At 36.5% G+C, this 14,115-nt stretch overlaps 1 protein-coding gene across 3 annotated transcripts in view; it reads left to right on the forward strand.

Moving 5' to 3' along the window:
• The window catches only part of LOC134535847 (26S proteasome non-ATPase regulatory subunit 10-like), a 38,269-nt gene that overhangs the window by 16,125 nt on the left and 8,029 nt on the right, over positions 1–14,115 (forward strand). For all 3 annotated transcript variants that reach the window (XM_063375180.1, XM_063375179.1, XM_063375181.1), the window contains one exon: positions 7,772–7,846. In XM_063375180.1, the coding sequence (XP_063231250.1) occupies positions 7,772–7,846 (75 nt within the window). The remainder of the gene's footprint in view (positions 1–7,771; positions 7,847–14,115) is intronic.

A 14,115-nucleotide genomic window follows, 5' to 3' on the forward strand; every position in this document is an offset into this window, starting at 1 on the left:
AAGTACTCTTAAATATTTTATCTAAAAAAATTATTTAAAAAACATAAAGCACATATCAGTTAAAGAACAAGTTACATAATTTTCAATATATTATTATTAGGTACACATTTAACGTTATTTAGATTTATTAAGTTTAAAACTTAAGGGGATTGGTGCACCAGCATCGTATTATAAAAAACAATATATTTGTGAACGATTCAGCTGCTAGAGAAGATTTGAACCATTCTGGTGTAAAATTTATTTTTTTATTTTTTTATTTTAATTAGATTATTGCTGATTTTCGGGAATTTTTTTAATTCAAGCTTTATTAAAAAACTATAAAGAATTCAGTGGTAAAACTTTCGCAGATAAATTTTCAGACACGGGAGATATGACTGTGAGCATTATTTTTTCTGTAATCATTATTAATTTAACGTATTTACAATTTAAATTTTAATAAATGAGCTGCTACGAAATTGCGTGATATTCATTTGCGAATTTAATAACATTCGCGTTTTCATTTGTAATTCAAACGCCTACATATCTGTCGGCTGAATGATTGACTTTATTTTAGTCTTTAGCTTATTGCAGTCGGACCTAAAGTAAAAACGTAGCTGTAGATGTTTGAGCCGCGTGCAAGCTCGGATACGAGAAATTATGGAGCGCGCTGGACAGTAGTGACACCTTGCGACAGTTTCCCGAACTTGTTGCAGCCCGTTCCCACCCTGCCACAGCTGTCTGCTGTTTACGAAGGGGAGACGGGATTTCGCGTGAAACTGATATGAAGTCAACGTATTCATTTTCAGTAGATAAGAGAACGTGTTTGGTCTAGCTCGGCGTATAATTGAATGGTTATTCTCTGTTATTATTGAGCACAGTGATTTAGCTAGATGTTTTTTGTTGTAAGCGTGAGATTTATTCAGGAATAAAATGCCGAAGAAGCAGAGTACACAAAAGAACAAAACTATCGAAAGCCATTAGAGCGCTTAGAAAAAAGAATAAAGAAAGATAAGATATTATTTTATTATAGCTTTTTTTGCCATACATTTATTTTTCAGAGTTGCGTATGTACAACGCGATGGACGCGATGCGACAACAAAAAGATGTGTAAAATTGTAAACATGTTTTTTTTTCCAGCAATACGTGAACCATTCATAAACTATACTCAACATGTATACGTATAATTACGTTTGAATTTTTTTTATGAGAGGCATCAATGTTAACAAGTTTTTTAAGCCACAATAGACTTTTTTCAGAAAAATAAGTGTAGCAGAAAACACTCAACATAGTCTCACACAAAATCAGTTTACATGAATGCAGTTTTAAGAAGTAAGCTACGTAAATAATAGTTAAACATTATTTAATATCTGCTGGTAACGTTTCCAAAGTATCAGCTTCGCCTTCATTCACGAACAATATTCGTGAGCTTATTTATTTATTTTGCTGGCGTTTCGTTGGTGACTGTTAGGACTGCAAAATTAGTAAACATTTTTCACCCTATCCTGAGTTAAATCTAAGTGTGCGCGGTTAGATGAGGACCTAGATGTGTCTCATGCTTACGCCTTTACACTCTACTCATGCGGGTATTAACCATGCGCGTAAGGGCGCGTTGCCAATGACCTGTACGATAGTCTCAACAATCCTCTACGGACTCGAAAAATGTCACTTGCTCATTGGCTACTTGACTTGTGACAACTGTTTGTTGTAATGCCTGTGATTCATCGTTGATTTTGTTGAGGAGTTTTCAGTGATTCAGATCCTCCCATTTAACTGTAGCCGAATTGAAGAAGCAGTACAAATGTTACATGCTTGAATTCATAGCGAATGGAAACCACAAATATTTACTGATGTAGTGGTTGGTAAAAAAAAATATTATTCGTATCGCGTCCATCGCTTCGCGCCATGTTGGCTCCTATATTATATGGATTTACAAAATATAACGATTCATTTACGACACTTAAGATAAGGTGTGTAGGATTTTAAGAATTCACTTGAATTAATATTTAAGAACATATTTCAGGATAACTTGTGAAGACGCTCGTACAGACGGCACCGGTTGTGATGACTCATTGTTACCAGAGCAGGTATATACGAAGTGGCATGTGAAACCTCAACACAACTCGAAAATCACTAAGTGTTACATTGAAATGTGTCCGCTACAAATGTTCAGGAATTATAATTTTGAAATCGAGTAGAAATATTCCTGCAATTAGCATTAGGTATATTTTAATAGACATTGAAAGCGAATCATTAAGTAGCTTCAAAATCCAAATACCAGAATACAGATAGTCTGTAACAAAACAGACCTCACCGACTAGATATGGTCCAGATTGTTAATACTAACACATTTGAAAAAACTGACCAGTTACTGAATATGTTTAAAATTTTTAAACCTGTTTAGATGATTGGTGATGTAATAATGTCTCTTGGAAACTACATAAGATTTTAACTGCTTTTATTTCTCCATAAATTCGCAAATCACCATGGCGGCCATTTTACGATCACGATTTAGTTCTTAAATTTTAAATTAGTTTATTTGTTGAGAGCCTGGTACAATGTGTCTGACCACTAAAGCGATCCGAGCCGCATAGTGTATACTACTGCGAGGTTGCTGAAGTAGGCTCGGGTCGGGACGAATTTCGCTGTGAAGAAACAAAGGTTTTTAATACATGTAAATTATCCCAAAGCCGAAAATTTGTACAGTAGTAGAATGAACATTTCTTAGTAACACGTCAAAAGTTTAAGTACAGCCGCAAACCTTGTGCGTCACACCAGGGGCGCAACAACAAGGGGGGGGGGCAAGGGTATTTTGCCCCCCCCCCCCTCTGAAACATTGAAGTGGGGGCAAACGGGGGCAAAGAAAGTGCTGTGTAATCAATTTTTAGATAATAAAACTGCTTAAATAGCACCATTTTCCACCTTGAAATACAAATTTTCTAAGGGGAGGACCCCCGGACCCCCACGCTTCAATAGGGAGGATCGATGATTCTTTATAAAAAGGTATATTCCCCCCCCCCCCCTCTTTGGAAATTTAGTTGTTCCGCCCCTGCGTCACACCAAAAACGAGCAGTTAAGTACAAAATGACAATTTTTTGAAACGATCCACAATAATGGATATTGCTAATGCAGTTTATGGAGTAGACCGTCAGTATGGAACCAAAAATAATCTAGAAACATTGCCCTATCTGAGGATAGTGATAAAAAGCACAAAGTTTAAACATGTTTCTATAAAATAGACCTTTTAAATCATTAAAGGTAACGAATTAACTTTCATTCAATTTTAAGGAAATATAAATACATCTTACATAAACTTAAAGAGCCCAACGTGGAAATCGCTTGAAGTAAACGTTGTTGCATATTTATTCATCTTTAAATTGGTATATTTTTTAAGTGTCTCATACAATTAGTCTGACCACTAAAGCGATCCGAGCGCGTAGTGTATACTACTGCGAGGTTGTCGAAGTAGGCTCGGGTCGGGACGAATTTCGCTGTTAAGAAACAAAAATTTTTAATACATGGAAAATTATCCCAAAGCAAAAATTTTGTACAGTAGTAGAATGAACATTTCTTAGTAACACGTCAAACGTTTACCGATGAAACCTTGTGATCACACCAATAATGAGCAGTTGAGTCCTTAATGATAATTTCTACAATGATCCACAAAAATGTTTCGTAAACTTAATAACTTTAATACTTTTTTAAGTCGGTTCTCATTATGACACCAATGTAATATAAAAGAATGCCCTACATGGTAATTGTGATAAACACCTCAAAGTTTAAACGTCATATTATTAAATTGGTAATTTTAATCATAAAAGGTAAGAAAAAAATATATTTTTATAGAAATTTGACTACATGTTACATAAATTAAATATGTTGAGCGTAGCGTCAAAATCACTTCATAAATATTGTCTGTGTGTGTGTGTTTTTTTTAAAGGTTTAAATGTGTATATTTTGAGTGTCTGGTACAATAGTCTGACCACTGATGTATTTCAAGCTGCGTAGTGTGTGTGCAGCAGTGTTAAAGTCGCTCGTGCTGGGACGTTTTTTGCTCCAGAAAACTAAGGTTTTTAATGTATGGTAATTCCAGACTGAATTTTACTCTGAAAGAATAAAAGTTTCCTAACTACAAGTGATTTTTGCTGCAAACGTAGATAAAAATCTTCCAGGATGCGATTTGCTTAGGTAAAAGTGTTAGTATGATAAATTTTTTAATTTCTAAATTATTAATAAATAACAACAATAGAACTTCCCAGAAAGTTGTGATAAACTGACGATATTGCGCGAGTAGCAGACCCGTACGTGACTACAGAGAAAGGCTATTTTCCTTGACCGTTAGGATTTCTGGGACAAACACCCTCTCACAGCTAGCGTCATAAAATACGGTCAAACTCTTGCAAAAACATCCACCACCGCTCTTTGCCACTAGCAATTCAACGAAGTAAGCTAGGCGCAGCACTCCAATGAATTAACTTAGAAAAAAAAATACTAAATATATAATTCTATCAATACATTTTACAACACAACTTATGTTTTATTTATTTTCTGGAAAAAAATAATATTATCATACGAATTATGTTATAAAAGTGACAAAACTCAATAAGTACATTTACGGTGTATGGTTTTCTTCAATTGTTATGTAGTAAACTAATTTTATACAATGAAATATATATATTATAATATAGGCTACATTAAAATTTTGCATAGTTCTGATCGAAAATAATATAGTGTACAAGCTGCCCGACCCGGCTTCGCACGGTTGTATTTATGGGGGGGAAAATGAGACCAAATCGAATAGCACCGATGGTTTCCCGACTCTCAAGCACGCAACGTTGTCATGGAAACGAAGTACCCACTGTTTCCCGGGCTTAAACACCAATCAACATTGATAATCAGTTTATTATTAATTATAAATTATTAAGACTATTAATCGAAATAAACACTACCCTATCTCTCAAGTTGGAAACAATTACACATAAATGCCAATTTTCATCGAAATCGGTTGACTTGGTAAAGAGTTCACTGGACCTTTTTAGAAATCAGATGTAGTTAGTAATTGTCTTCTTAATCTGAATAATTTATATCACTTTCAAATCCCGACCGACTTTGTTCTACCAGTGTATAGTTATTTACCTGTATATATCTAAAAATTGGTGGTCTGTATTTAATGAGTGATGAGGACTACACTAACAATGAAATAGTCGTTGCCATGGAGACGAATGAAGCATCAACAATGCTACAGCCGTTGCCGTGGTGATTTTCTGCCAACTCATACATACATCACATTAGAAAACTCTAAAATTATCAGATTAAGACCATTAATCGAAATAAAAACTATCCTATCTCTCAAGTTGGAAAAAATTACACATAAATGCCAATTTTCATCGAAATCGGTTAAGTGGTTTAGGAGTCCATTGAGGACAAACATTGTGACACGAGATTTATATATCGTCTGTCATTTGTAAGAAGGGGCTAACTACAAAACATAAACTTTTCAGGAGAGCAGAAAAACAAAATGAGCACACTGTAATGCATCACTGTATTTTAATTATTTATGGTTAGCCCCTGTCATATCTTAAAAACTATTAGAGATACAGTTATCCCCTTCTTACAGACCATGAAGGATGAAATAAAACATGTATTTCTGCAGTTAACTCATTTTCAACAAAAATGTAAGATGGCCCCTTCTTACAAATGACAGACGATATATTAAGATTAGAAATAAAAAATAATTATATTTTTTGGTATTAAAATCATTTTGAATAATACAATTTTTGTAACAAAATACGAACACACATATATATAAAACCAGAGGTCCTCTAGAATTTTGATTTACAAGTTCCAAGCAGAAATTGTTTATTATTAATTTTATTGTATCAAAAATCATTCATATAAGAAAAAAGAATATGTATATCTCAATAGATGTAACATGAATACACCATATCATATGCATTAAATATATTTTAAGTAATCCGTAAATAAGACTAAGTTTATTGAGTGTCGCAGTACGCAGCGTGTTTCAAAGCCCGCCGGCCGTGAAAGATCAGTACGGCCGCAGTACACTGCAACGCTCGGGCAGCTTTAATGAGGCAAATAATTATGCTAGACTCTTTATAAATATACTATCTTAAAGCTAAAAGTATAATTAAAAAACATTAGACATTTTTTCGCATTGGGCTCTTCAAATCGGTGTAAATCGTATTTTTATCTGGGTGGCAAAGATAAAAAAATATATGTCGTGAATTAATCGCTTTATATCATATCTTAAATATTAAAAATTTATTTATTTTCTAACATTAATGGGTGTATTACAGTTTCTAGATTATTTTGGTAAGTTTACGGACAGTCAAAATTAAAAACTGTATAAATGGGTAGCATTTTAATGGACTGATGCAAGTTGCTGTCACCTAGGACTTAAATGCAAATTTTCGGTGATAACGTACAAAGTCTACAGCGGTAAACTTTCTGTATGTTATTAAGCATAGTCAACTCTACCACAGTACAAAAATTCAGCTTTGGACAAATTTTCCACAGGTTTGTGCATTTTTAAGTCTTGGTTTCCTGGAGTAACACGAAAGTCTACGCGGGGTAGGGCGGCTACCTGATCCGAGAATGAAGGATAGGGCGAGATGGGAAGCGAAGATAATAGCTGGTTATCGCGGTTCGCTTTCCGTCCGTGTTGGAGAGAGAGAGAGAGAGAGAGAGAAAGGCGATATTGTGGAAGACCTTCGAAAGATTCCCGCTAGATGGCAGGCCTCAGAGCTGCGACCTTCGACAACCTCCACCCACAGAAGCTCTCTCGCCACTAACTCGCCAAATCTAACCCGCTAGCTTATATACGTGCTGGCTGGCCTTACAGTAGTAATAAACAAGCATTTATGAAACACTTAAGCTCATTTCCAACAAATTCTGGCGAATGACTGTTTTTTGTCCTGCACCAATCCCCTTAAGAAATGATATTCCTTTGCTTTAAGATATATACTGCTTTAAAATACCATAAAATCTGAGATTTTCTCAAATCTGTTGTTAATATTTTTAACCTAATTAAAAAGTATTTACAAGTTAGTCACGTAATTACATTATTGTTGTTGTATTACATATTTGACGGCTAAAGACTTTTTTTGGAGTTCTAAATGACACTTATTACTCAAGTTGGACTATGAATATCTAAAATAAAAATAAAATTGACCAAGAACCTTTCTTTCCTATTTCAAGGAAAACCTGTTACAGCTAAAAAAAATTTCCTGCTTGTTGATTCCATTTTACGGTTCAGCTGTTATTAGCTTTTAGAAATTATTTTTGAAATAGTGAAAGTAAGCTTTCACAAGACCGATAGTTATATGTCTAATAATTATTTGTTAAAATTAAATAAATATTTTTAAATTAGGGTAAAGAAATTGATTGGTAACATATTTGGATACTAAAGATTAAAGTTATTGTCATGCTAGTAAAAAGTAGAGCAGACCTGTACTGCTTTCGTATGTTAAGTATTTTCCCGAGCTCTCATAAACCAGCAATTTTAATTATTATATTGACATTCTAAAAACGAAGCCTGAATACTCTTTAGTAAAATAAAGCCTATTCTTCCTGCCTCTTTAGTATGAAATTGATTTTTGTTTTATTGGAATGTAATAGGCACCTTAACCATAATTTTTGAAATTTTTAAAATTTTAACTTTTGCTTTTTTTTTACCAGACGACAATAACTAGCCAGTACCTAGAATTTCAAGGGGGAAAAAAGACCAATAGAAATAATGAAGTTATTTTTAATTAACTATATTCTCTCCTTTCAGATGGGAACTTTGAACACGACCGAAGAGATGGCAGAGAATTGCACGCAACCACATCTTCAAGATATTAGAGAAATGGTAATACTCGAGGTCAGGCGTACATAACTGACAAATAGCCCAAATTTGTAGACTATTTTTTTATTTGTGCATCAATTTTATTTGTCCTGTTAGTTCTTTTCACTTGTTTCACGTTGTGTTAGGACACCATAGTTGACACAAAGTTATCTGAAAAAGCAGTTTTTGGCTACCTTAAATCATAATTTTCGATATAAACTAATCTAAATATTTGGAGTGACAAAAAAATATTTCTAAGACTTTAAATAAATTGTGGAAAAAAAAAAAAATATGCGAGGGCTTAATTGAGCGTGGAAAAATATGGGCGGCAGTGGCGATATATAATTCAGGCAAAGAATAATTATTTGAAATCCACACGATGGTTCTGAACTGTTAAAACGTGACTAAGAAGCGTCAATACACTAACTCCGTAATTCCAGCAAGCATTTCCACACGATAATGACGACTTCCCCTATTTACGACTGCAGGTTATTTTTTTAAAGTTGATGATTTGCACTGAAAAGCGGATCCTGATACACAGTTTATAAAAAATCATCCCGACAACGCCTAGTATGTTGCTCGAGACGAGAAATTATTTCTGAAGTGTGGTCTAATGTCAGTAATTGCATGCTTTATGAGTTAAAGTTTTGGATGGTTTTGCCTGTAATAAAAGTTATAAAGACATGTTGGCAACCCTGTTGGATGTGGTGCCAGTAATGTTTGGTTAGTCAATGTGACGGAGCTGTATTACATTTCCACGAGTCCCCACCTAGATGCTACAAACTCTCATCGATGGATAGGTAGGGGACGTCAAGAAATTACACCTCTCTACAATTTTCTGTAAAGCTCTGTGAAGAGCACTGGGGTGTTATTTTCCTGTGACATGAGGAAGGGCCAATACCACAAGAATGCAATTAGGGCAACTGCAATACAACACAACCGTACTTACCATTCGTGTGAAACCCGGGTAGTCAATGTAGGCTATGAAATAAAATAAGAGGTACGAATTATAAAAAAAAAAAACATATTTTATTATTTACTGCACAATCTGATGCACACCCAATAACATTTCCGATTAGTTCTTGACTTCCGATGACCAACAGTGTATAAACCATGCTTTTTTCTCTCTAGGCATGGGCCATGCCTTGACAAACTGATTAGTGTACAGTTACCACAAAACACTAAATTTTATTGACGTTGTATCTTATCAGTAGTATACGAATGTATGTTCTGGAACATGGCTTCTGGCTGTGGAGCCCGTGGAGCCGACCGCCATCTTGGATTGTGACGTCACGGCGGCAAAAATTCCTCAAAATTCCTCAAAAATGACTCAAAATGACTCAAAAATTCCCGTTTTAAGAAAAAATTTCCCGTTTTCGAGGGAAAAATTCCCGTTTCGAGGGAAAATTTCCCGTTTTATTCCGTAAAAATCCCAGCAGCTGAAAATTCCTGATAGAGGCTTAAGCATCCTTAACTCAAGCCTCAGTTAAGCCTCTTTTAGGATTATGACGTCACCGTTGCTATTTTCGTTACGTCCGCCATCTTTAAAATCCGCAATTTTTATGTTAGAAAATCGGTAAAAAATTTAATAATCATTAAAAAAATTATTTGATCGAATTAAAAAAAAATTAAAAACCACTGTTGCAGTTATCGTTACGGTCGCCATCTTGGATTATATAAATGTTATATTTCGTTACACCCGCCATCTTGGTTGAGTACCATGTCATTCTTACACTTTACGTTACGACCAGCATATTGGATCCTATTAATGTTGCAATTATCGTTATGGTCGCCATCTTGAAATTTAGTCGCCATCTTGAAATTTAGACGCCATCTTGGAAATCCGTAATTTTTATGTTAGAAAATCGGGAAAAATTCCAAAATTCATCAAAAAATTAACTTAATAGAATTCTGATTGATTATATCGATTCCCGTCCTTGGTTCGAAACCGGTGAGGGCAAAAAATAAAAAAAATCAGATCCTTCCTCCACAGAAGCCACCTACAGACTGACCTACCACCACCAATAACTAGGTATTTACCATCATCTGGTATGACGTCATGTCCGCCATCTTGTCTTTGTCCGCTGGAGGCATCCATCTTGTTTTCGTCTGCTAGAGTGTGCTGGAGACATGTTAGTATAATGTTCTGTTCACCATAACTTTGACCTTGACCTTGAACCTTGACCTTGAAATTTGACCTTGACCTTGAACTTTGACCTTGAGCTTAAACTTTGACCTTGAGCTTGAACTTTGACCTTGACCTTGAACTTTGACCTTGAACTTTGACCTTGAACTTTGACCTTGACCTTGAAATTTGTCCTTGACCTTGATGTCCATCGCGGATCCGTCATTTTATGTTCAGTTCATGCTAGTGGTCATTGCCACCATCATGTTTTCGTCTGCTGGAGGACACCATATTGTGGGTACTCGTCTTACCATCATGCTAGTTTTATTCTAACATGCTACAGTGCAGTAATCATTTATTATTACTGAGGTGCCCACCATCTTGAAATTTGACCGCCATCTTAAAATCATGTAATTATTTAGCTAGAAATGCGGGAAAAATTCCAATAGTCTCCGAAAAAAATCAATTATTAATTTACAAATTGAATCTATGGATCCCTGTCCACGGTTCGATTCTTGACCAGAGACAGTTGTAACTAATTATTAAATAAATGTTAGGTTCTGTTTTCCATTACCTTTCACGGAGTTTATTAATCATTCACTCTACGAAAATCAACTCAAGTCAATATACCGGACCAACGAATTAATACAGTGCCGATTAACCTATTATGAAAGTCTAATTTTTCAATAATCTGAATAACATATAAGCCGTTCATGTACAAAGCCACACATATAGATCAATTGTCTTCAGTCCATGAGACCGAGTCATGACATTATCAGACGTATAGACTAGTCATTTCAGGACCACATGACCTTCGTAATCCATCGTGACATTTTTATACATTCTAAAGGACCAAGTAACCTTGTAAAATATTTTAGTAACACCAATAGGTGATAAACTAGTAAATATTCAATCACTACATTTTGTGCTACGCGCAATCAACAAAAAAGGAAGCACCAACAACGAAAAGACAGCACCACCAACGAAAAGACAGCTCATTTGGAAGCACCGACAACGAAAAGCCAGCACCGCCAACGTAAATACAGCACATTTGGAAGCACCGACAACGAAAAGACAGCAGCGACAACGAAAAGACAGAACATTTGGAAGCACCGACAACGAAAAGGTACCACATTTGGAAGCACTGACATCTAAAAGACAGCACCGCCATCGCAAAGGCAGCACATTTTGGAAGCACCGACAACGAAAAGGCAGCACCGTCATCGTAAAGGCACGGACCGCAAGACCGGGTCATGTCAATATCAGACATATAGACCATGAACTCAGTACACACAGGAAAACGAAAAGTACACACAGGAGACGGAACGTACACACAGGAAAACGAAAAGTACACACAGGAGACGGAACGTACACACAGGAAACGGAACGTACACACAGTACACACAGGAAAACGGAACGTACACGCAGGAAAAACGGAATGTACGCGCAGGAAAATGGAAGGTACACGCAGTAAAACGGAACGTACACGCAGGAAAAACGGAATGTACACGCAGGAAAACGGAAGGTACACGCAGGAAAACGGAACGTACACGCTGGAAAACGGATCGTACACGCAGGAAAACGGAATGTTCACGCAGGAAAACGGAATGTACACGTAGGAAAACGGAATTTACACGCAGGAATACGGAACGTACACGCAGGAAAAACGAAACGTACACGCAGGAAAACGGAAGGTACACGTAGGAAAACGGAACGTACACGCCGGAAATCGGAACGTACACGCAGGAAAACGGACTGTACACGCAGGAAAATGGAACGTACACGCAGGAAAACGGAACATACACGCAGGAAAACGGAACGTACACACAGGAAACGGAACGTACACGCAGGAAACGGAATGATCACAGACTCCAAAATTCATTGGCTCCAATATTCATTGACTCCAATATTCATTGGCTCCAATATTCATTTACTTCAATATACATTGACTCCAATATTCATTGGCTTCAATATTCATTGGCTCCATCAGTCATTGTCACCAACAGTCTTTTGGTTCCAAAAGTCTTTTGGCTCTAAATATATTTGGATAGAATTCTTCGAGTCTAAGAGACTATAAAGCCACATGGCTACGAGTCTAAAATGATCTAGATATTTACGAGTTATACACGGCTTGCGAGGCTAGAGCTACGAAGCTTCTAGTTCACAAGTTTACGTGACTGCGAGGATACAGGACTACAAGTCTACATGAGTACTTGACTACGAAGTTACTCGTCTACAAGGCTCCAATTGCAGCATCTGTCTTCGTCAGAATTTTCTCTCTTGCTCCAACTGCACCACCATTATGTTATAAGATTACATGGATACTTGCTTACGTAGCTTCAAGTCTACGAGGCTCCAATGCATCATGACTACGCGACTTCTAGCAATGAGGTTACGAGACTACGTGAATACGAATCTTCAAGTTTACGAGACTGTGAGGCTACAGAGCTACGAAGCCTCTAGAAAAAGAGTTTACGTGACTGCGAGGATAGAGGTCATCAAGTCTACATGAGTACTTGACTACGAAGCTACTCATCTACAAGGCTCCAGTTGCCGTATCTGTCTTCGACGGAATTTTCTCTTTTGTTCCAACTGCACCAACAGCATTATGTTATAAGATTACATGGATACTTGCCTACGTAGCTTCAAGTATACGAGGCTCCATTACATCATGTCTACGAGACTACGAGCCATGAGGTTACGAGACTACGTGACTACGAATCTTCAAGTTGACGAGACTGCGAGGCTACAGAGCTACGAAGCCTCTAGAAAACGAGTTTACGTGTCTGCATGGATACAGGAATACAAGTCTGCATGAGTTCTTGACTACGAAGCTACTCGTCTACAAGGCTCCAATTACTACATTTGTCTTCGACGGAATTTTCTCTTTTGCTACATCTGCTCCATCAGCATTATGTTATAAGATTACAAGGCTACTTGCTTACGTAGCTTCAAGTCTACGAGGCTCCAATGCATCATGACTACGAGACTACGTGCCATGAGGTTACGTGACTATGTGATTGCAAGTCTTCAAGGTTACGTGATCGCGAGGCTATAGGACTACCAAGCTTCCAGAACGTATGGTTACGTGACTGCATGACTAATTGGCGGCGCGGCTACGAAACTTCATGTCTCTAACTGACTACAATAACACTATTCAGTGGTGAGAGTTAATTTATCTCATGCAAAGGTACTTGCTGCAAGTAGTTCCGCTTTTCAACATCAGATGACGTCACGTGTTGCTTGCAGGTAAATAATATTGATTTCTTATATGCGGGATGCTCACTATCGATCGCATAAGAAGGATGGCTTCGTTAGTCTCCAAGGAGAAGGAAGTTCGTCCTTCCTGCTAGTGCTTCTCAGATTTCTCACGTTCCGCCATCTTGGATTGCCACGTTACGGCGACCATCTTTGATGGGTGTGACCTTGACCTTTGACCGAAACCGCAGGAATGATCGCAAGCACTCGGATTAATCATCAAAATATTGATAAGAATAATCAGGAGCACACGGAGAAAACCATCACAATATTGATAAGAATAATCAGAAGCACACGGAGAAAAAAGACACATGTTTTCTTTGATATCATAAAATTACAGGAAAAAAAAATTAAAAATAAAAATAAATTAAAAAATTTAAAAAAATTAAAAAATACATAAAATTCTGGCTTGTAGGTACTTAAACTCTATCTTTGCTCAACAATGATAAGTTTACAAGCTAGCAGAATCAGTTTATGTATTTTTTAATTTTTTTAAATTTTTTATTAATTTATTTTTATTTTTAATTTTTTTTTCCTGTAATTTTATGATATCAAAGAAAACATGTGTCTTTTTTCTCCGTGTGCTTCTGATTATTCTTATCAATATTGTGATGGTTTTCTCCGTGTGCTCCTGATTATTCTTATCAATATTTTGATGATTAATCCGAGTGCTTGCGATCATTCCTGCGGTTTCGGTCAAAGGTCAAGGTCACACCCATCAAAGATGGTCGCCGTAACGTGGCAATCCAAGATGGCGGAACGTGAGAAATCTGAGAAGCACTAGCAGGAAGGACGAACTTCCTTCTCCTTGGAGACTAACGAAGCCATCCTTCTTATGCGATCGATAGTGAGCATCCCGCATATAAGAAATCAATATTATTTACCTGCAAGCAACACGTGACGTCATCTG

Source organism: Bacillus rossius, chromosome 10 (genome assembly GCF_032445375.1).
Source record: "Bacillus rossius redtenbacheri isolate Brsri chromosome 10, Brsri_v3, whole genome shotgun sequence".
NCBI lineage: Eukaryota > Metazoa > Arthropoda > Insecta > Phasmatodea > Bacillidae > Bacillus > Bacillus rossius.